We start from the raw sequence: 24,622 nt of genomic DNA on the forward strand, positions 1-24,622 counted from the left end.
ATGTTCAAAGCATTTCTAGAGCAGGACACAAAATTTAATAAAAGCATTAAGAATACATCTGGAAAGACTGCTTTAAATTACCCTTTCTATAGCACATGAAAAACTCTCAAAATTTTAATAAATAGAAGTACATGCCATTTTGCAGCAACCTGAAGAAGACTTAAAGAACCAAAAACACTCAAGAAGGTCCAAGTTTGAAGGGTCAGGTTAAACACAGGTGGTAACATCATTAGTAAATCTTTGAGGAGTCTCCAAGGTTAGAAATTTATTTGGGTCTTATAAAATGAAAAAAAAGCCATGAGATGTAGTCTAAGCCTTAGGTAACTACAGGTTATCTTTTGCTTTTTTTTTTTTTTCCTACTTTTTTTTAAATTTTTTTTTTTTTAACATTTATTCATTTTTTGAGAGACAGAACACAAGCAAGGAAGGGGCAGAAAGAGAGAGGGAGACACAGAATCCAAAGGAGTCTCTAGGCTCTGAGCTGTCAGCACAGAGCCCAATTCAGGACTCAAACCCACAGACTATGAGTTCATGACCTGAGCTGAAGTCGGATGCTCTACAGACTAAGCCAGCCAGGTGTCCCTCCTTTTTTTTTTAAATACTTGAGAGAGAGAGAGAGAGTGAGAGAGAGAGTGGGCGGCACAGAGAGAAAGAGAGGAGAGAGAGGAGAGAGAGAATCCCAAGCAGGGAGACTAGATCTAATGACCTTGATATCATAACCTGAATGGAAATCAAAAGTTGGGACGCTTCACCACCTGAGCCACCCAGGCACCCCTTTAAGTTTTTTAATATAATTTTTAGAGGAGAGTTACTTTATAGCATAATTGAATGGAAAGTACAGACTGTTTTGCAACTATTTTTTAAATGAATAATTACCTCTAAAATGAGATTAAGGTTTGTAGTGAGAGCCTGAACACGGTGGAAACCAGCAATCAGGGAAATAGGCAAGAAACCCTGTTCATCCATCTTTCTCCTAAGAAAGAAGTCCCGTTCCAAATTTTCTACACTGAAGTAATATTCACTGAAAAAAAGAAACAAGCAAAAATAAGTAAACATAAGTTTAATTAATTTATTCAATAGGAAACAAAAATATCTATCACTTATATATCAACAGCTTTAAAATTATTTTATTAGTAATATGCAGATTTAATACAACATAGATAGAACGTAAATACAAGACCAAAGCCCTACCAAGTTATAATTTCTTATCCATGAGTAGAAAGAAACTTAAAATACTGATTCTCTTCCAAAAAACTAACATTAACTTCTACTTAGATCAACTTTACCTAAGCATAAAGAATTAACCAGCATTTTACTTTAAAACAGTTCAATAACTTTTTTTTTTAAATGAGTCAATTAAAGGAAACTTTTTATTAAAAGCTACTTTAACTTGTTTCATTTAAACACTAAATAACAACTAAACACATGTCAACAGATTGCCTTCCAACTTTTCCCACATCACTGAGAACAGCTTTCTTGGAAGTACTCTTTGTGAAGTTTACAGAGTAGATTAGTTTGTTTTGTTTTCTAAATAGACAGGGTAGTGATATTGTTTAATCCTGAATGCTAGCAACCAGTACAAAGCTACTGAGTAAAAACTGAGTGAATACATGAGCACAAGGGTACACACACAATTATATATCTACAAGATCTCCCTGTATCTTTGATGGAGAGAACTATAAAAGACATTTAAGAATGAACAGAATATACAGCTGAACAAGGAATATCTATGATACATGGCGGTACATGGGGTACCATGAGGTACATGGGGAAAAAAATACAGAAAAAGCTAGCTTAGATACCTTAATCTTCTCTAGGAAAGTAGAGAGAAATGTAAATGGATAAACTGTATGATCAATAACTATAAGTTCTAAGATACAAAGATAATATGAGTATATTCAATAGTGGCATTTGAGAAACAAGTTTAAAATTACAGCCTCCATGGGGTGCCTGGGTGTCTCAGTGGGTTGAGCATCTGACTTCGGCTCAGGTCATGATCTCATGGCTCACAAGTTCAAGCCTCAAGTCAGGATCTGGGCCAACAGCTCAGAGCCTGGAGCCTGCTTTGGATTCTGTGTCTCTGTCTCTGTCTCTGCCCCTCCCCACTCATGCTTGCTCTCTCTCTCTGTCTCTCAAAAATAAACATTAAAAAAAATTTTTTTTTTAAATTACAGCCTCCATATAGAAAAACAAAAATAGAATTCTAGAGAGAACAAGAGGACAAATGGGGGAAAATGTAGAAAAGAATACAAAAGAAATACATGACATCAGTGATGATATGGCCTACAAGTTAATAATCCTATACTGTTCCCAAATCAGAGACAGTTATCAAAGATCGGTGGCAAATTATGAGAAAGCACACCAACTCATGTATTTAGTAACACAGGGTTACTAAAGATACCCTTGAAATATTTAGGTCAAAATCTAACTTTGAAGAAATAATCACCCATAAATGAGAAATGGCTTTGAGCTACTTTTCACTAGGAGAAAAAAATCTTATTTTAGAAATGTAAATACTCAAGTTGTTTCTTTATACTCAGATATTTATCCAGTGATCAAAGCGCAAAGCTCCCTTGGATCAGTGAACTACTACTGACATCTCAGTAACACTAGTAAATCATTTACTTGTTTTAAACACTGAAGAAAAAAAATCTTAAATCTTGAAGAAACAAAAATTCTGATTTTGTTATACCTCCAAAAGCCCTTTTCATAGTGCCTGGCATGTGGTGGGCACATCATACACTTCAAAAGTCCTTTTCACAGTACTTGACATAGTGGCACATGATACATATGCTTAAATTCTAAATTTTCACACATTAAGACATTTGATTTAGTCACAAGTTAAAACCGTTCTTAGACAAAAACTTCTCTGAATCATTAATAAGATGGTTTTTTATTCTACTACTTCATGAAAATCTTAGTATCTAAATAAATTCATAAATCACCCTATTACCTATGGTATTTATTTTTTAAACTTCTAATGGGCTACAAACTACTCATCTCTAAATGTGAATGTCAAAAGAGACTGTCCTGGCTAGAAATAATCAAGATCTAAATTTTTAATATTCTGATATAAAAAATGACAATACTTTTTCAGTTAAAATAATTTTAAAAACTCCATCATCCCTAATACAGTTAAGCCTCTTACTTTCAAAATATATTTAGCATAATTTTCCACAAGTGCAAGAAAGTTTTCAGTAACTTCTCAAAGAGAAAAATGTAAACCCTACTCAATGAGCCTATCTATATTAAGTATGAGAAACCTCAAAGAAAACAAAGTCGAAAGCATGACTCCTCCAGAAGTCCACTAATCGAAGAATAACAGTAAAGTGCCATTCTAAACCTGGTACTCTAACATCTGCCAAAAACCCTATTGCTAAAACAGTAACAAGAAAAAAAGGAGTCATGCCCAGTGCTGTGTCTGACATTTTGTTCAGTGTCCTAGGGGACATTATCATGTCCTACCTTAGAAGCTCTGGATTCTACACTGCATGATCAGAAATTTTGTCAACACTGAAGTAGCTCTCTGCTCCTCCCTCACTTGTATGAGCACATTGGAGGCCGATTATCCTGACATGGAGTTGCATATCCACTGTCAGGTCTCAGAAGGGACCTGGCAGCAAGAGTTACAAAAAAGACAGGAATAGTGGTTTGAAGTTGATAGCCACATGCCAGGCACTTTCTGCCCATAAAAAGGCCCTTTTCTTCAGTGTTTGCGTCAACTGTAACAAAAGAAGCAAGAACAAAATAAACAAGTTGCTTCGTATTGTATGTAAGCCAATCAAATCCACCATGAAGACATCCCAGGAAAATGCCTGGATGATGCCGATGAAGAAATTATTTTCTAAGAGTCAATTTTCTTTCTTAAATAAAGATAGATGTTTTCAAGATACTTAAACCCTTTCAAAAATAGTTTTTCTTTTACTTTGTTAAGGATAAAAAAGTAATCAAATTTCAGCAAACTGGTTATGCCAGTCACTTGAGGACATTTTTTCACCACTATATAAACACACTATATAAATAGGCAAAACATTCTATACAATACTAATATGTACAAGGGTTATTTTTTCTCTTAACGACAATAGAATATTCTCCTAACATCAACTTCAGTACTTCAGAGGGCAACTATTATGAAAACTAGAATAAAAAGTTTGAACTAAAAAAGATCAGGTAGTTCCCCTTCAATATGTGCCACAAAGAAAGAGAACTTAAAAGTTAAAAAACAAACTTAGAATTTTGAAATCATTTGCTAAGTAAAAATATATCTATCACCACTTTTTGTCATTTATGTTCATTTGTGAACTTCAATATAACCACTTATTTGCAAATAATAAGCCAGGCTTCACTTGTTCAACATCAAATATCTATATGGCAATTTTATATTCTTATATTTAATCACTCCTAATATACCATGACAATATTCTTTCAACTAACGCCCTTTAAACAGAGAAATACCTGAATAGTAAACAAAGCAGAAGTCTTATGTAACATAAACCAAATATAAATTTTTAAAAAATACTTCACTAACATTTCCTAGAAAAATAAAAACATAAAATACTATTAAAAATCTACCAATTTTACTAAGAAACGGCTTTAAAATGTATTATAACATATTCACTATCAACGATGTTAAAGTGTGAGGTTACTATCCCATCTGCTATGTCTGATCAACTTACATTTGGCGTTTAATATACTCTTTAAGCAATGTTTCTTCCACAGGATACACCTGTACACCTGTACCATCATCATAGTAATACATCATACTGGTATTAAGTTCTGTTTGAAATGGCTGATCAGTCCTTTCACCATGTTCTCGATAACCATATGAATAATCGAAGTTCACTTGATGTGAATAAAGAGAAAGAAAAGTGATTACAGATTTTTTTTTTTTAAAAAGAGAAACAGTTACTATAAAGAAAAATCCAAAGTCAAGTATTTGAAGGGGTAACAATTACAAAACCACCTTAATTATCAGACAAAAAATATTAGTTAAAACATTATATGGGATAGTGGGCAAAACTAACAGATGGCTTGCACACTTTTTGAAACTCTATCTAATTTAACAAAATTCATGTCCTACATCGAGGATTTCCTCTGCCTCGTCCTCTTCCCCGTCCTCGGCCTCTTCCTCGGCCTCGAAACGAACCTCGGATATTACCACCCTCACTTCTCACACTGGAAACTTCATCTTGATCGTCTCTCTTTTCTCTATCACGCCTCCAACCTTTTAAAAACAAAAATATTTTTATACATTCCAATTTGCAACAGTAAATAACATGACTATTTTTATGAAAACATGGCAACTACCCCTCCCCATTTTGTAACAAGTTGTTAGTAACCAGGCATTCTTCAGATAGATACTAACTTAACAGAGCTCACAGGAATTGGTCAAAATGTCCCTGGCATGAAAGAGGGTCCACAAAAGTATTGACATAAAGAAAACATTTTGATAAGGAAAATAATATACTAAAAAAAGAAGAGGTCCTTTGTTAAGATGGTACTATTCAAGATTCAAGACGTTCCAAGACTACTGAATGCGCATTATATAAAACTCCTTAAAAAAAAAAAAACAAAAAAAAAAACTCCTTAAAAAAGTTTTACAAAATGTTTAAAGAAACATCTCCATTTAAGTAAAACAAATTCCTTTTAAAGAAAAAAAGGAAATGAAAACACAAAACAAACTGAGAGATGATATCTGCAGTACAATATAAGAATTATATCCAGAATACACATAGAATGCACCATCGTGCATGCACACACACACAAACATACACACACACACACACACACACACACACACACACACACACAGTAACTCAGTGGGAAAAATGGCTACAAGATAGGTAGTCAAACAGGAAATGCAAATGGGCAATAAGCAAAAAGTGGTGTTTAGCCTCATTGGTCATGAGAAATGCAAATTAAGACAAAGAATATTTGATCTACCCCAGTCTGACAAATATTTTCAGGTCCTATAATTAATCAAACATTGATCAAGAAGAAAAGGTAGAACATTGTATACAATTAGTGAGAGCAAAGTCAGGCACATCCACTTTGAAAAACAAATTGGAATAATTAAATAAATTTGAAGGTACAAATATCTTAGAGACCAAGGGTTTTGCAAACTTGGTACTACTGACACTTTGAGCCAGCTAACTCTCTAGTGTAGGGGCCTACAGAATGTTTAGCATCAGCCATGACCTCTACCAACTAGATGCCAGTAGCACTCACTCACCACCCCCTCCAAGTTGTGAAAACCAGTATTATCTCCAGACAATGCCAAATGCCCCCTTGGGAGTGGGGGAAAATCATCTCTATTGAGAATCACTGGCCTAGATGCTGCAAATCCTCTTCAATGTATACCCTAATACAGTTTTTTTCAAACACTTCTGCCTCAACCCACAGTAAGCCTTACTGTATATCACACCCTGGAACACACAAATTTTTTGTAATTTAAACACAACTGTCATAAAAATTTTTCTGTGTGAAGAACTCTGAGTCTATCAATTTTTTTGGAAAAACCTGATCATCATCCAGTACACCAATTTCATAATGCACTCATGGGTTGCAGTCTTAAGAAATTACCCCAAAGGGGGCACCTGGGTGGCTCAGTTGGTTAAGTGTCCAACTTCAGCTCAGGTCACGATCTCCCAGTTTGTGGGTTCAAGCCCTGTGTCAGGCTCTGTGCTGACAGCTTGGAGCCTGCTTAGAATTCTGTCTCTCCCTCTCTTTCTACCCCTCCCCCACTCATGCTGTCTCTGTCTCTCTCTCAAAAAAAAGAAAAGAAAAGAAAAGAAAAGAAATTACCCCTAAAGAACTTCTTGTACATGTTTACTGGAAAACATGCATAAAAATGTAAATATTACACTTTAAAAAAACTGAAACAATCCAAATGTCCACCAACAGAAGAGATTTTATCAAATACTGAAATGCCCTTTAGCAGGGGGAAAAAAAAAACAAACGTAAGGACTTACAATACACCAACATGCGGGGCGGGGTGCCTGGGTGGCTCAGTCGGTTAAGTGTCCGACTTCAGCTCAGGTCATGATATCACAATTCCTGAGTTCGAGCCCATGTCAGGATCTGTGCTGACAGTGCAGAGCCTGGAGCCCTCTTCAAGTTCTGTGTTTCCCTCTCTCTGCCCCTCCCCTGCCCCTGCTCTCTTCTCTCTCAAAAATAAACATTTTAAAAAAATTCTTAAAAAAAGAAAAAAAACAATACATCAATATGCATTAATCTAAGAAAATTAGACTAAAGTTCAAAAATTACTGCCACGAAAAAAAAAATGTACTGTCACAATATGTTAATGGAGTCATACTGAATGTCAGCTTCAAATAAAAATATTCAAACAACAAACATTCAGGTCTTTTTTCTTCTGAGAAGGGAAGCAATGGGATGAAATTGCATGGGGCACACAGAAGTTCAAAGGTAATGGTAATATACGTTTCTAAACTTGGTCCTGAGTCCCCAGTGTTCATTTTATGTTTGTTCTTTACAACCCTGTTTTCTTATACGCCCAATATTTAATAAGTAAAATATATTATGAATATATATTACTTTTTGAATAAAATATTAAAGTGATACGTATGAGAAACTGATACAAAGGCAAAAAAAGGTCAGTTTTTCTGTAGAAAGTTTCATAATTTTAAAGTCATTTTTGTGGACAATTGAGTAAATATAACTAGGTTTTAGAAGATACTAGGGAATTACTGTGGTTTTTCCTAGGTGCTGCATTTTCTTTGAATATCAGTGCTGAAGTGTCATGATTATCTGCAAGTTACTTTCAAATAATGCAACAAATAGAGGAATTAAATACAGCAAAATTACTAAATCTAGGTTGTGGTTAGACAGGTATTCACTATACAATTCTTTCAACTTCTGTGTGTTTAAAGTATTCCATAACATAATTGGAAACTTTTGAGTGGTATTATGTTTGTAAATTTTCTTAAGCCTTCCTCATTCACAGGACAACATGTATGCTTTTAAAATTATCAGACTTAAGGGGTACCTGAGTGGCTCAGCCAGTTAAGTGTCTGACTTCGGCTCAGGTCATGATCAGACGGCTTTGTGAGTCCGAGCCCTACACCAGGCACTGTGCTGACAGCTCAGAGCCTGGAGCCTGCTTTGGATTCTATGTCTCCCTCTCTCTCTGTCCCTTTCCCGCTCATGCTCTGTGTGTGTGTCTCTCTCTCAAAAATAAACTTAAAAAAATTCTTTTTAATTTTAAATTATCAGACTTAAGATTTCAGAAACCTATAAAACCAAATGCTCATCTAATTGTTGCTACATATTCTCCTCCTGTCCTCCTCGGCTTTCTGAGATGTGAGAAATCCCATTGAAATAATGTATCTGGGAAATGAAAGACTGATGAGACAGTTTATAATGGATAAGACTAACAATACCTGAACCAACTCAAACTTAATACAACTAAAAGTGAAACACCTAATTTTTTCTTACTGCTGTAAGAAATACACGTTCAGAAGTAGTCCTACCAAAACAAAAATAAACCTGAATCTAATCAAACCTTAAAAATTATATCCAGAAAAGACACAAGAATGTGTTAAAAAAAATATAACAAAGCAATCAGCAAGTCCAAAATATGGAAAATTCCAGAAGACATATGACCTAACAAATAGCAAAGGAACGAAACATTACTGATGAAAATACAAAATGGTACAACCAATTTGGAAAACAATTTGACAATTTATTTTAAAGTCAAATATGCACTCATCCTACCACCTAATAATCCACTCCTAGGTGTTTACCTGAGAAACTAAAACACATGCCCAAAGACTTGTACACAAATGTTCATAGCAGCATTACTCATAATAGCCAAAAACTAGAAACAAGCCAAATGTCCATGTGTAAATGAATGGATACAGGGGGATATCCATTCAAGAGAAAACTATTCTGAAATAAAGAGGTAGAAACTACTGATAAATGGAACAATACTGACAAGTCTGAAAAACATGCTGAGCAAAAGGAGACATAAGAGTTCATAACGTACATTGTATAGTTCAAAATTTATATAAAACCATAGAAAAGGCAAATCTAACCTGACAGAAAGTAGACTCATAGCTGGGAGAAGTGACAGTAATGTAAATGTATTTTATATGCATATAATTTATAGCTCAGTAAAGCTGGCTTTTTTAAAAGGACACAGATACCACCCGTAAGAGGCTCCCACCAGCCAAATCTGGGATAATCTGAGTATCAAACTAAATAATCATGGTAATGGATTATAATACATTGAAAAAATAAGAAGCCATAAATCCATACCGGTAATAAGGGAAGTCATTCCTTATAGTGGAATGTCAACTAATAAATACAGAAGTAATGATGCAGTAAGAAAAATCAGCAATTGCAATATGGTAATAATTGAATCAGGTAAGAATCATCAATGGAAACTAAAGCTCATGAGAAAAGTCTGATGAGAAACTGGGTATTTTCAAAGTTTCAAAATCTCTCTCACAAATTACATATTAATTACAAAGGAGAAAAAAGCATCTTGACAGTAAAGAAGCCTAGAGTACATCATCTTAACCCAGGGCTCAAAGTTAATATCAGCAATAACATAAACAAGATCATGTGCATTTCCATGCAATGAGAAGAAAATCATTTAACTTCTGCAGTATTCCTGCCAAAAATTCATAACCCAAATCCAATCATGAGGAAACACCAGAAAACCCAAAGTGAGAGATATCTACCACCTGTCACAAAATCTTCAGAAAAAAAAAAAATCAGTGTCATCAAAGACAAAAGCAGAAGAACCGTTCCAGATTAATGGAGACTAAAGAGAACAGATGACTAAAAGCAATGTTTGATCTCAGATTAGATCCTGGAGAGAGAAAAAAAACTGAAAAAGACATTATGGGGAAAATCTGCCTGTGTACAGTCACACTGCATTACTGTTCTTAAGATACACACTCTGAAGGAACTTAGTGTTAAAAGAGGCACAATGTCTGCAACTTATTTTTAAGTAGTTTATACTATACATGGCTATTAAAATTATAAAAATTAAGACTAAGTTCATTAGTGTCAAAATTTTTTCCTTTAGAATGTAACTTACTTCGTGTATCATTTCTCCTATTGTTATGTGATGATTTACTTGCTTCAGGTTGACATCTTGAGATGTTTCGGGATCCTGGTCTTTCTTGACTGTCTGGTCTTACATCATCTAAGTGGAGTGGTACCCATTTGTGCTTATTAGCTTGAAAAAAACAAAATAAAATCGTTTAATGACAATGCACAATTTTCATTAAAGCTTTGCAATTCTGAATGGACTCTAAGGTTTAATTAAACAGAAGACTTTGTCCTTAAATGTTCTTGTAGAGAACCAAAATAATTTTCTTCTTCTCACAAAGCTCCTTAATAAACTTGTCTGCGCAAACATTTCTAAAGTTCATGTGAAAAGCCACTTAATGGAGTATCCTTAGAACTTTTACTTTCAAACAAAATGCTCACTCTTCTGTTTAATTCTGATGAAAAAGCTCCTCAAAAATAGTTAAGTGTAATACAATACTCCTAATACTTGACTCTCAGGCTTCAGAATGGGGTATATCCGGTAAGACATTATAATGAACACACTGGAAAGTTTGGCTGGTAATTCAAAACATTCAGTTTCAAGTCACTGTCTAAAATATTGATTTATCTAGATTACTACGAATGAAAGAGGTTTTTCAAAATTAGAGTATAAAATCTGTCTAACTACTTAATAAATCTTTTTATAGCTACTATACATTTTCCTAACCTAAGAGAGGCAATTTAACTTCTCTGGTTGAATACATGATACTGTAATTGTTACACTGTGGTGAAATTCTGAAGATTACCTAATTCATGGAATCCACAGTTAAGGTTTCTAAATGTTTAGTCTTTTGCTCAACATATATTTTTGACTAAACAAGACTCATGTGCAAAGGAAAAACTACCAAGGTAATTAAAGGAAAAGGAATTATCAGTATGCAACTAAAGTACTGATTTCCTATAAATCCTTCAAACTGTGGACAGACAAGGAAGAGGAATATGAAAGATCTTTAAAAAAAAAAAATCTATCTGAATTCTATACTATAAATTCTATCAGTGAGTCTCTCTGGTATAAAAAAGCCCTTCCTCTGAAGATTAAAAAAAACAAAACAAACAAACAAACAAAAAAACACCTGTGTGCTCTAAAGAGAGTCAATTCACGACTTGATTAAATGAATTTAAATATAAAAACCTGGATTTTAGTGTTTGCTGATCAGTTTTAATTGAAGCGATTAACAAGACAATTTTAAAGCAGGATGACAGGTCTGTCATCTGTATGAATTCCAGGAAGTCAAAAAGACTTACCTATCTGAGAAGTATGAAAAAGCTAAGTGATAAACTTAAGAAACTGGGAAATTTTTTCCTAACATGTCTGTCCTGTTGTCAACCACTTTTAAGCAATTAGCCTTGGCTCATCATATCACGTAAGGCTAATTAATATGCTTACCCTGCAGCTAAGGATTAGATACTCATTTAAAAAAGAATTCAAAAAATAAACAAACTTAAAAAAGCATTCAATGTATGGGAGATTGTTTAATTCATTATTAAAGAAATTGACTGGAAACACTTCATAAAATGTCCCCTCCCATGCCACACTACCACCAAGAATTAAAACGCTTTAATGGCTTCCCATGGCACTCAAAATAAAACGCTAATTCCAAGTGACGAAAGCCCTGCACAATGTGGACCAACATCTCCTGCCCCTTTTCCCAATGTTCATCTTGTTTCAGCTACTGACCTTTCAACAGTTTAAAGAACTTTTCTGCCTAAAGCCCTGTGAAGACACTTTTACTTAGGCTCAGAACACTCAATGAGTATATGCTTTTACAAAGCAGTTAAATCATAATCTGTCCCTAGATACAGGAAAAGTTGCATACAAATATGTAAAAGGATACAAGGACAGTATTTTTTCTTCTAAGTGTAATTTAATGGAGAGATGCTATGAAAAAAAAAAAAAAAAAAAAAAAAAGTTGACCAAAACTGAAAATAGGGAGCAGTTCCAATGCAAATTTAAGAAACAATTATCATACAATTTTTAAGAAATATATCTTAAAAATATCTATCTATACCCATTTCTATAAGTGCAACTTCATTCTATACCTACATAAAGTACAAGTAAAATGAAAAAAGGAAAGCTTATGTAGCTTTATACCTACATAAAGTACAAGTAAAATGAAAAAAGGAATAGTTTAAGAATATTACAAAAGCAAATCAGTTACCATTGCAGATGGTATCCTGAAGAAATCCAAAATACCTATTGGTGACTACTAGGAATCAATTGATTAAATACAATTCTTCATTATTACAACTTTCCTCACAAAATTAAAATCAAAATGAAGATATGAATTAACCTCTCTTTCATTAACTACTTGAATGAGCCTCATTCTCAGTGAGATCTTCACCAGGACCATCTAACTTAAAATAGTCAGGACATGGAAAAAACTAAGTGTCCATTGACAGATGAATGGATAAAGGAAACGTGGTGTATAAATATACAACTGAATACTATTCAGCCATGAGAGAGGATATCCTGCCATTTGCAACAACATGGATGGATCTTGCAGGCATTATGCTAAGTGAAATAAGCCAGAAAGACTGACTTACATGTGGAATCTAAAAAAGCTGAATTCACAGAAACAGAACAAATTGATGGCTGCTGGGGATAGGGGAAATGAGTGAAGGTGATCAAAAGTACAAACTTCCAGTTATAAGACAAATAAGTTCTGGAGATATACTATACAGCATGGTGACTATAGTTATTAATGCTGTATTGTATATTTGAAAGTTGCTAAGAGACTAGATCTTAAAAGTTCTCGTCATAAGAAAAAAACAAAACAAAACATTGTGACTGGGAGGTGATGGATGTGAACTAAAATTGTGGAGGGGTGCATGGGTGGCTCAATCAGTTGAGCCTCTGGCTTTAGCTCAGGTCATGATCTTGCAGTTTGTGGGTCAGAGCTCCACTTTGGGCTGACAACGTGGAGCCTGGAGCCTGCTTCGGATTCTGTGTCTCCCTCTCTCTGCGCCCCTCCCCCACTCATGCTCTGTCTCTCTCTCTCTCTCTCTCAAAAATAAATAGACATTAAAAAAATTTTTTTTAATAAAATAAAATTGTGGAAATCATTTCACAATATATACATACATCAAATCATCGTGTTATATACCTTAAACTAATACAATGTTATTTTATCAATTATATCTCAATAAAACTGGTGGAAAAAGTGGACGTTATAGATGAACTAACCTCTCTTTCGTTGATTACTTGACTGAGCCTCATCCTCACTGGCATTTTCACCAGGACCATCTAATTTTGTTTCCCGGCTTTCTTTGCTCTCAGTGTTAATTCTCTTTTCAACCTTGTCTTCTCTTTCTTTTCTATTTTGTAGCTTCTTATTTCCTTGGCTGATGACACTCTGACTCTGCAAAAAGTTTTCTGAATGAAATCATTTTCATGCACAATTTCTCTAACATATCTAAAAAACTGTGGTAATAAACCTTTTCTAAATACTGCAAAACAAATGACAATTTTATTGAAAATAAAACTACTTTTCAAAAGACACTGTTAAAAGTCAAGCCACAGATTGGGAAAAAATATTTGCTAAGTATTTGATAAAGCACTTGGATCCAAAATATATAATGACCTCTCAAAATGCTATCATAAGAAAACAACTCAAATTTTCAAAATATGGGCTACAATTGAACAGACACTCCAACAAAAAGTTATACTGATAGCAAATATAAATGGAAAGGTGCTTGGCATCATTAGTCAAAGAAATGCAAATTAAAACTAGAATGTGATACCACCACACACCTAATAGAAACAGATTAAAAGACTGACTCTATGGAATATTTGTGAAGGTGTGACACAAGTTGAATTCTCATACACTGAGTATTAGGGGAATGAAGTTTGGTAGTTCCTGCAAAGGCTAAACACACAGCAACCATACAATCCAGCTATTCTACCTTGGTATTTACTCAAGAAAAATGAAAGCATATATCCATGCAAAATTTTGTACACAAATGTTTATAGAGCAGCTTTATTTGTAACAGCCCCATATTGGAATCAACACAAATGTCCATCCATAGATGAATAGACAAGCAGCATTCCATTCATAAAATGAAATACCACTTGGCAATAAAAAGGAATGAACTACAGGTACTCGTTAATGACATAAATAAATCTCAAAATAATTAAGTGAAAACTGGGGGAAAAAGGAGTCCTATTCTAGGACTCTCTATTTATGTAAAATTGTAAGAGATGCAAATTAACTATAAGTGACAAAAAGCATATCAGTGGTTGCCAGGAATGATGAGGGGAATGCGACAGGGAGAATTACAAAGGAGTGTGAGGAAGCTTTTGGGGTAATGGTTAAGCCTATTATCTTGATTTTGGTGATGGTTTCACAGGTCAAGACTTATCAAGTTGTATACTTCATGTGCAGTTTATTATATGTCACTCACTAAGCTGTTTAAATTAATGTATATTATCTACAACTGTAAGCTAATACTGCACAAAATACAAATAGCAAAGTGTACAGTGTCAAATGAAAACATGTAACCAGATAACCATATATGCTACCACTCCTCTAAAAAGTCCTTTGATAGGGGTGCCTGGGTGGCTCAGTCAGTTGAGTGTCCAACTCCAGCTCAGGTCATGATCTTGCGGTTCGTTGAGTTCGAGCCCTGCATCAGGCTCTGCGCTGACAGCTCAGAGCCTGGAGCCTGCTTCCAAATCTGTGTTTCCCTCTCTCTCTGTCCCTCTCCCCCTCACGCTCTGTGTCTATCTCTCAAAAATAAACAAACGTTAAAAAAATGTTTTTGGGGCGCCTGGGTGGCTCAGTCGGTTGAGCGTCCGACTTCAGCTCAGGTCACGATCTCATGGTCCATGAGTCTGAGCCCTGCGTCAGGCTCTGGGCTGACAGCTCAGAGCCTGGAGCCTGCTTCTGATTCTGTGTCTCCCTCTCTCTCTGCTCCTCCCTGTTCATGCTCTGTCTCTGTCTGTCTCAAAAATAAATAAATGTTAAAAAATAAAAAAAATTTAAAAAAATGTTTTTAAGTCCTTTGATAAAGTATCTCAGAACCATCTTTTAGAGTTTCTTTCATAGTTTAAATTAAAAATCCATTCACTGAACACTTCCTGATTTGATACAATATATATATGCATATGATGCATATGTGTATATATAATTAGCCCTTCAATACATATTGAAGATCATAAATACACATATAGCAAATTCTGAAACAAAATGGGCTTCAATTTAGTCTCATATTAAAAACTAATCTCTTTAATTGTAGTCACTACATAAAAATAACAGCATGGTACCCACCCCTTCTAAATCGAAGATTACCTCCTGAGAATACAATCAAATGAAGGCAATGTGATGAATAAAATCAGGTATCTGAAAAATGGGTTAGACTATAAAAAGGATGGCTGCTAAGTTTTCAGCATTTCTTTATTAATGTAATTCTCCACATTTGAAATAAAATTCTGCATGTTGAAATGAGAATATTTTCCCTTTATGAAGGAAAAAACCTTAAAATAATACTCACTCCAGTGTTCACTAATTCACTTGGCGTTGGCCAATTCGCCATATCGCTGAAATCACTAGCCTAAGAAGTAATAAATAAGTGTTACATCTGCAAATTAGAAGTCTTAAGTAGAAAAAATATTCTCTAAAAGTGAAGGTGACTGTAAAAAATCACCTATATACAATTACATGCAGGCATTTGCCAAATTAACTCAAAATCTTCTCCAAACAACAGAACACTGCAATAACAATGCTTGGGTCTTATCCAACTTCTAGCACTATTTAATGACACTGAGACTAGATTGATAAATATAGGATAACAGAATAACAAAAATATACAGGATTTGCACAAAGGCCACAATTCTCTAATATATTAGCTTTAACCTAACATCAATGATACAACTAGAAGAAAAGTACATAATAATCTAAGAGTTTCTAACATACCAATTTTCAACATCAATATAGCTAAGAACTATTTCATGTAAAAACATACCTTGTTGGATTTCTTTGTCTTGAGTTTTCCTGCTTTTATAATTTTGGGGGAACTGAGCTCTAAAAAAAATTTTAAAAAAATACACAGAATTGTTTTTACAATCACTTCATTTGATATATTTAACAAAATAAGTATCATATCAATTTCAGTAAGCCAGTGTTGTCATCATTTCCAACAAAATCCAAAGTTCTGATACTGAAACTCTTAACAAGAAATCAACTACAGTTCAAGAATAGATTCAAATTTGTTTTCAGTGTTCAAATCAAAAGAAATATCAAGGTTTACTTAACCTGAACTGATAGACCAATCCTTTCACAGAGGAAAACATGAAAAAATTAGAAATATAACATGTTTTCATAAAGTAGTAACTTACTTCCCAAAGGGGTGGATACATTTTGCTATACAAGTCATACATTGACATTCATCAAGAAGCATCCAGAAAATAAGTCAGAAGACTTCAAACTATTTGTGCTTGCAAACAAACAAGATTAGCAACCATAATAGGTTGTATGTAGATAAAGTCATAAAAAATAGAACAGGTCTCTGTAAAAGTTTGTATAAGACTATCATGGTACTGGGGCACCTGGGTGGCTGTCAGAGCAGACCCTGCTTGGGATTCTCTCCCTCCCTCTCTCTCTGCCCCTCCCCACTCACACACTCTCTCTCAAAGTAAACAAACAAACTTAAAAAAAAAAAAAAAAAAAAAGACTATCATGGTATCACCACTTGTCCCTATTTTGAATAAGACAGTGGTTGACAATGAAATAAATACATAAATAAAGAGAGATAGAGAAAGACTTACTCTCTAAATGAAGCTTTACAACTGTTTTTTAGTCTGGTTCGTTACTTAGCCAAGATGACCAGATGGCGTATCACCTAGCTAAACATGATCTAAAGTAAATATTGAAAAGTAGAATAAACTTGGTGTGCACAGAAAACACAATAATACAGCAAAACATGAATTCATAAAATCATAGCAATGACCAATTCATAGAATAAAATGAAGCAATCTTTCAGTTAAAACCCAGAAGCAGATTTTAAAAAGATACAGAGTACTTTTCAAAGGAAGAGAGATGAAGGATGAAGATATCGCAAGGGATGAAAATACAGGAATCTTGAATATTAAAGTAATTCTATTCCTAAAGCAGAATAATGAGTACATAGGTACATGTATGTGCATGTATATACATATTTATAAATGGGCATAAAGATAAAATATTTCATTAAGAAAAATTACAAAAAAATGAGGGCAGGAAAACAAAGAACAATATTTGCCTGAACGCCATCCAGAATTTGACTGGAGTATGTTCTACATATACCATGTATATTTTATGAAAGTTATACAATATCGGGGCAGCTGAGTGGCTCAGTCGGTTAAGATTCCGACTTTGGCTCAGGTCCTGATCTACAGTTTGTGAGTTCAAGCCCTGCATCAGGTTCTGCATTGACAATGTAGAGCCTGCTTAGGGATTCTCCCTCTCTTTCTGCCCCTCCTCAAATTGGGTGCACTCACGTGCGCACATTCTCGCTCAAACTCAAAAACATAAATAAAAGAAAGTTATACAGTATAGAACATTTGGGGGACTTCCCTCAACAAAGTGGAAAAAAATGTCCCAAAATATTGCTATATTAAGTAACTTAAGTGCCTGGAAGTTACAAAATAAAGCTTTATACAAAATATTTGATGTAAAGTAGTAAGGGACAGGCCACACAAGAAGGTTTCATTTAGTTTTACTATAAATCAATTGGATATTAATAATCACAAAATTAAGGTCAGAAATTAAAGATAAAAATTATTCTGGAGATGCCTGGGTGGCTCAGTTGGTTAGGCATCCAACTTCGGCTCAGGTCATGATCTCACGGTTAGTGGATTCAAGCCCCATGTCGGGCTCTGTGCTGACAGCTTAGAGCCTGGAGCCTGCTTCAGATTCTGTGTCTACCTCTCTCTCTGCCCTCCCCCAGCTCGCACTCTGTCTCTGTCTCTCAAAAATGAACGTTAAAAATAATTTTTTTTAATTATTCTGACTACATAAAAATAAACTTTTTAACTTTAATATTAAATGACACAAATTATTAACAAAATTTTTAAAAATACTTAAACACAACAGAGTTAATAATCTATTGATTTAAAAACCGGGGGGCCTGGGTGGCTCAGTCGGTTGAGCATCTGACTTCGGTTCAGGTCATGATCTCATGCCCTGTGAGTTGGAGTCCCGCGTCGGGCTCTATGCTGACAGCTCAAAACCTGGAGCCTGCTTCGGATTCTGTGCCTCCCTCTCTCTCTGCCCCTCCCCCACTCATACTCTTCTCTCTTTCTTCCTCAAAAATAAACATTAAAAAAAATTTTTTTATTTAACCATGTATAAATAAAAATAAAAACCAGTACAGTTCCATACTCTACTCAGACAATGATTATAAGCTCTACTTAAAAGTGAGTAAGTTGGGAATATTTATTTCTTTGAACATTTAAAAAAAAAATTTTTTTTTTAATTTTTTTAACGTTTATTCATTTTTGAGACACAGAGAGAGACAGAGCATGAGCAGAAAAGGGGCAGAGAGAGAGGGAGACACAGAATCTGAAGCAGGCTGCAGGCTCTGAGCTGTCAGAACAGAGCCTAACGTGGGGCTCAAACTCACAAACTGCGAGATCATGACCTGAGCCGAAGTCGGACACTCAACCGACTGAGCCACCCAGGCACCCCAGAACATTTAAAAAAATTTTAAGAGACATTGATTTCAGCATATTCTTTTGGACTCAGAATTTTGAATTTTTGTTTAAATTTTAAGCTCTCAACTTTAATTCCTCCTCAGGAAATATAATGGGAAAGCTTACATTTAACCCTGGGGAATTAATAATGCTTACATTTTAATGTTGTACCTTTATGTACACATTGTAATTGGGATGTTTATGTACATGTTATCAATATAATAATTTAATCACAAAGTATCTGACAAACTATGTTAGCCACTCTGGAAAAGGAAACAGTGATTTCTTAACATTTGTTACTAAACAGTCCTTATGAATTAATTTACTTTTCCAAGAGGAAGACTTTCCCAGAACATTCCTGTTCCCAAGTCCTCCCATGGAAATAGTAAGTTTCCTGACTAATGAGTTTAGGAAAATAAACAGAACCTACCAAATCAGTACCTTTCCTCTTTTTCCTTTAGGAACTAGCTGTCCACAAAAAGCAAGTATTGTAGTTTGCTTTTTAAATTTTTTTAAAAATTTATTTTAGAGAGAAAGAGAGAAAGATCACATGAAGGGGGAGAGAGGGAGGGAAAGGGAGACAGACAGAATCCCAAGCAGGCTCCTCGCTCAGAGCGCATCAGGGAAAGGGGGGTGGGGCCTCAATCCTATGACCCCAAGATCACCATCTGAGCAGAAACCAAGAGTCAAAAGCTTAACTGACTGAGCCACCCAGGTGCCCCTGTAGGTTGCTTTTTCGTCTGTCACCTTCACAGGGACAGACTCCCCAACACAGATAGAAGGAGGACCTGCAGTTGCAATGCAACCAACTGTGTGGACACATTTGTCTAATTCCAAGTTCAACATGAGGAAGTTCTTTGTGCTGCTCACTTAAACAACCTCATCAACCCAGACTTTTTCATTTGAAAGGATGATACTAAGCTGCTAAATAAATAATCTGTGTGAAAGATGAATAGATGATTTTAAAAAGAAATACAGGGGGTTTAGGCAAAATACATGAAGTGGGTAGAGAGACAGTTTTCCAGTTATGGAATGAATAAATTACAGGAAAAGGCACAGTCTGATGGATACAGGCAATGACAATGTAACAGTGATGCCAAAGGACAGATGGTAGCTATACTTATGGTGAACACAGCAAAACATATAAACTTGAAATCACTACGTTGTACACCTGAAACTAATGTAACATTGTGTCAACTCTACTCAAAATATCATAATTAAAAATATATATGGGGCGCCTGGGTGGCTCAGGTCATGATCTCACTGTCCGTGGGCTCAAGCCCCATGTCAGGCTCTATGCGGACCGCTCAGAGCCTGGAGCCTGCTTTGAATTCTGTGTCTCCCTCTCTCTCTGCCCCTCCCCCACTCATGCTCTGTGTGTGTCTCTCTCTCTCTCTCTCTCTCTCTCTCTGTAAAAAATAAACATTAAAAAGAATTTTTTAATAAAATAAATAAATAAATAAATATAAACGGCCAAATGTGAAATGGCATTCAATTGCACTAATAAAGAAATGTAAAATAAAACACTTTTTACCTATCATAATGACATGTATAATCTATCACTTAAAACATGTATCTTTTAATAAAACAATTCTATTTCTGGGAAATTACCTGGGAAGCAAGACAAGGTACAATGATGTCTGTATGTTTACTGATGAGTTTGCTGATATAATCATATTTAAGTAAACAACCTATATCTACATTAACATGGTATAGTTATATTACAGTACATCTAAACAAAAGAATGTAAAAGTTTTAGAAACAAGATAAATCTATATGCATTAACATGGAAATAGTCCATCACGTCTTAAATATAACTTTATATACACATAGGGAGAACAGGTAAAACAAGCCTACAAAAGGCTGTTTTTAACTAAAATGGAGGAAATTGCCCTTCACGTTTTTAGAGAAAACATAAGACTGAAAAAGCAAGCAACCCTAGAAAATTAAAAAACAAAAAAATTTAAAACACATTTTTTCCCAAACAGATGAAACCTAACAAATTTAAACTACTAGTGTTTTCAAGTATATATTAACATACATGAATGGTGTGTGATCTTCATATCTCCCATTTTTCAAATATCACTGATGAGACACTATATCAGTGCAACTTTGTGAGTAATATTCCAGTACCTTTAAAATGTTATTCTTTAACTCTGGGAATCTATAAGCTACTAATTCTAAATTAATAAGGGAAACAATTCATTTTAAGAGCCTTAACACTGGAAACGAAAATTGCAACAGTATTACCCAGTCAGGTAAATGCAACATCTTTAATTGTTAACAGATATTTATTATTTATTGTACTTCATTAGGACTAAACTCCCTTGTTATTCAAACTGATCTATCAGCATCACTGAATCAATTAGGAACTTATTAAAAATACAGAAATCTCAGGTCCTACAGAATCAGATCTGCATTTTAAAAAGACCCATGGTGGATTCCTGTGCGCATTAAAATGAGAGTTGCTGGTATAATCTGTTCTTTAAAGGCAGACTATGGCTAACCCCAAAAGAAAGATATCTTACACCATGACTGCATTTAATCATAATTTTAAAAGGTCAAAATTTTTTTCAAAATAATAAAATCCACAAATTGAGTACCATTTAAATGAAAGTCATCGTTATGGACAATAAACAAACATCAAGAAGACACCCTTTGCCTCAAAGAACATTACAGACTAGAACTAGAGATAAAAACATGAATATGGATTCCCATTACAAGACACTTAGGGGTAATTTCTGTAAGAAAGCTGTGGACTATTAAGGAGAGTAGCTCAGTGAGACCAAGGAAGACTACATACAGGAGTCAGCATATGAACTTGTTTTTCAAGGATAAACAGAATTAAAACAGGGTGGGGGGTGGGCTAAATGGGTGATGGGTATTAAGGAAGGCGCTTGTTATGATGAGCACGGGGTGTTATATGTAAGTGATCACTAATTCTACTTCTAAAACCAATATTACACTATATGTTAACCAGAATTTAAATAAAAATTGGGGGGGGGGGGAAGAATTAAAGAGATTGAGAATGAGCAAATAGGGCCTTCACCCAAAACACAGGGTACAAAGAAGAGAACATAAACAAAAAGCTAGAATGGTAGGATAAGACCAGATACATTATAGGCTCCCTCCCCATTTAAGTACTCTCTTCTTATGTTAACAACCAATAGAGAGATGTGTAGGATATTTAAGTAGTTTGCAGGGGCAGGGAATGTAACATAATAGGGATAATTTTAGAGTTGCCTGGGTGGCTCAGTTAGTCAAGAGTCCAGAGTCCCAATCCTGGGCACCTGGGTGATTCAGTCAGTCAAGCATCCAACTCTTGCTTTTGGCTCAGGTCATGATCTTATGGTTCACGGGTTCGAGCCCCAGCATCCAGCTCTGCCCTGACAGTGCACAGTCTGCTTGGGATTCTCTCTCCTCTTCTCTCTCTGCCCCTCCCCCACTCATGTTCTCTAAGTCTATCTGAAAATAAATAAATAAACTTAAAAACTTTACTCACTTTTCATGACTCTAATCATTAGCAAAGTTTTAATTAAGAAAATGCACTGGGGCGCCTCGGTGGCTCAGTCGGTTAAGCATCCGACTTCAGCCCAGATCATGATGTCGTGGGTGATGAGTTTGAGACCTGCTTTGGGCTCTGTGCTGACAGCTCAGAGCCTGGAGCCTGCTTGGGATTCTGTGTCTCCCTCTCCCTCTGCCCCTCCCTAGCTTGCTCGCGCACGCTCGCTCTCTCTCTCTCTCTCTGTTAGAAATAAATAAACTTAAAAAAAAGAAAGAAAGAAAATGCACTGTTACCAACATTACACTAATTTTAAGGGAAAATTGTAGTAAAATGCCATTTTACTACAGTAAATGAGTGTTTTAAAAAACATTTTTAAAACTATTTAATTCTCATATTCTAAAAGTGGGACTATCAATTTGTAGTCACTTTAGAGAGCAACTTGTCAACAAACAAATATCTTGTTACCTAACAATTCCAGTTCTCATCATCTATCCTACAGAAAATCAGACACGTATACCAGAAATATGTATAAAAATGTTGTTTAAGGGCATTCAACTCTTGATTTCGGCTCAGGTCATGATCCCAGGATCATGGGATTGAGTCAGTGGAGCTGAGTCAGTGGAGGGGGGGCAAGCTCAGTCATGGCTGAGCCTCTCTCTCTCTCTCTTTCTCTCCCTCCCCCAGCTCAAGCTCTCCTTCTAAAAAAATAAAATTAAAATAAATAAAATAAAAATGCTGTTTGAAACAACCAAGATGTCAACCAATAGGTAAATGGCTAAATGAACTATATCAATTATATTTATGGGCTCCTTGCCAGCAATTTTTAAAATTTAATTTTAAAAACTCACTTATTGTATAGTTACCTTTTTTTTTGGGGGGGGGGGGTAGGCTCCATGCTCAACATGGGGCCTGAACTCACAACCCTAAGATCTACCGACTGAGCCAGCCAGGTGCCTCCCCGCCCATGCCTGGTTGGTGGGCTCAACCAATACTTTAAATGAAAAATGGAGGATGATATGATGTTTTAAAAACATACACAAAACACTATATTTAGAAGGAACTGCATGGAAAGGTCTGAATATCAGTAAACAGGATATGTAAGGAGACATCAAAAGTTCTGTTTTTATAAGGAGGCTGTGTTTATGTATCATTCATATAACTTACTTAAAATGTTATTACGGTAATAATAAGCTTATTTGAAGTTTCTAGGAAGCAGACATTAAGAGAAAGGACAGTTGATGAGGTCAGAGAAGAATAAGGATAAAAAAGATGGACAAATCAGTATTTTTATATACCATGTTTTCGTTGAGTAAAAGAACTGCAATTATATTAGAAAGCTGATTTTTGATATGCAAAATACAGTGATAGCAGCAGGTAAGAGATTAATAAAACCCACATTGTAATTTTAATAAAAGTCTCCAAAAGAAACCAATTACTTTAAAAAACAAAACAATTACTTTAAACAAGAATTGGAGACAATTCTTTCAGGTCTGCTTACTGAATTCAAGACCGCAATGACACTATTCTAGGTGTCTCAGGTGGGCCAGGCTTTGGTTGAAAAGGCCTCACCTAGATTAAGAAAAACAGCAATACACAGGCCAAAATCATCCTACAAGTGGAATAAAGTGCCTCACAAGGGCTGAAGAAGCAAGAATGATTCACTTGCAGTTTCAACAGAGAAAATTCATGATTATCTGTCCTGAAATAATCCCCTTCATTTCCTATAATGTTTCTATCCCTGATGATAAACTTTCCGGCAAAATTTTGTGGATGGAATTCCTGTACCTCATTAAGAGGGTAACAGTAAATCCAGGTTTGGCCAGGACAAGCATGGTTTAAGTGTTATTCCAGCATAATTAATATCCTTCTCTTTCCCTCTCTACAGTATCCTGGTTTGTAGGATAAATTACACAGGCTCCCTACCAATAGATTATCCCTAGTTTGCACCTACTCTAAACCTTAAAGGTCCTCTGCTATTTCATTGTTCTTTAAGTTGCAAATATGCTTAGGAAAATAGGAAGCCAAGGCACCCAGATTTTAGATGACACTCTTATATTAACTGGAAGAGATGAATACACTCATTTCATTCATTTACAACACCCAGTAAAATCGCCAGAAGTAGAACCCAAGTCTCTCAAAACAGTGCAATTTTTCTACACCATAATCTTTACACTATGACTACAAACAGAAGTTGTGGTAGAACAGCTTAGAGTCAGTATTGGGAAGTTTATAAAATTATTGCTCCAAATAGTAAAGAATGGTATTCCTGCAGGCACAGAAGGATTCCAAGAATAGGAAGAGTTGCCTACAGAGAGACATCAGCAAAATCAAAATTGCCATGAACCACAACATACCTCAAGCATTACCTT

At 35.1% G+C, this 24,622-nt stretch overlaps 1 protein-coding gene across 14 annotated transcripts in view; it reads right to left on the reverse strand.

Annotated features, from left to right (window-relative positions):
- The window catches only part of LARP1B (La ribonucleoprotein 1B), a 128,215-nt gene that overhangs the window by 101,039 nt on the left and 2,554 nt on the right, over nt 1–24,622 (reverse strand). For 13 of the 14 annotated variants that reach the window (XR_001511292.2, XM_042983924.1, XM_042983921.1 and 10 more), the window contains exons 2-8: nt 16,042–16,100; nt 15,571–15,630; nt 13,265–13,439; nt 10,067–10,207; nt 5,081–5,224; nt 4,677–4,842; nt 877–1,021 (exon numbers count right to left, since the gene is read on the reverse strand). Coding sequence is in view for 13 of the 14 variants with exons in the window: in XM_042983921.1 (XP_042839855.1) it covers nt 877–1,021; nt 4,677–4,842; nt 5,081–5,224; nt 10,067–10,207; nt 13,265–13,439; nt 15,571–15,630; nt 16,042–16,100 (890 nt within the window). In the remaining variant the exon portion in view is untranslated. Of the gene's footprint in view, nt 1–876; nt 1,022–4,676; nt 4,843–5,080; nt 5,225–10,066; nt 10,208–13,264; nt 13,440–15,570; nt 15,631–16,041; nt 16,101–16,843; nt 16,933–24,622 lie in introns of all 14 variants that reach the window. The other variant, XM_042983923.1, reaches the window with a different exon arrangement.

This window comes from Panthera tigris, chromosome B1, assembly GCF_018350195.1.
Source record: "Panthera tigris isolate Pti1 chromosome B1, P.tigris_Pti1_mat1.1, whole genome shotgun sequence".
Taxonomy (NCBI): Eukaryota; Metazoa; Chordata; class Mammalia; order Carnivora; family Felidae; genus Panthera; species Panthera tigris.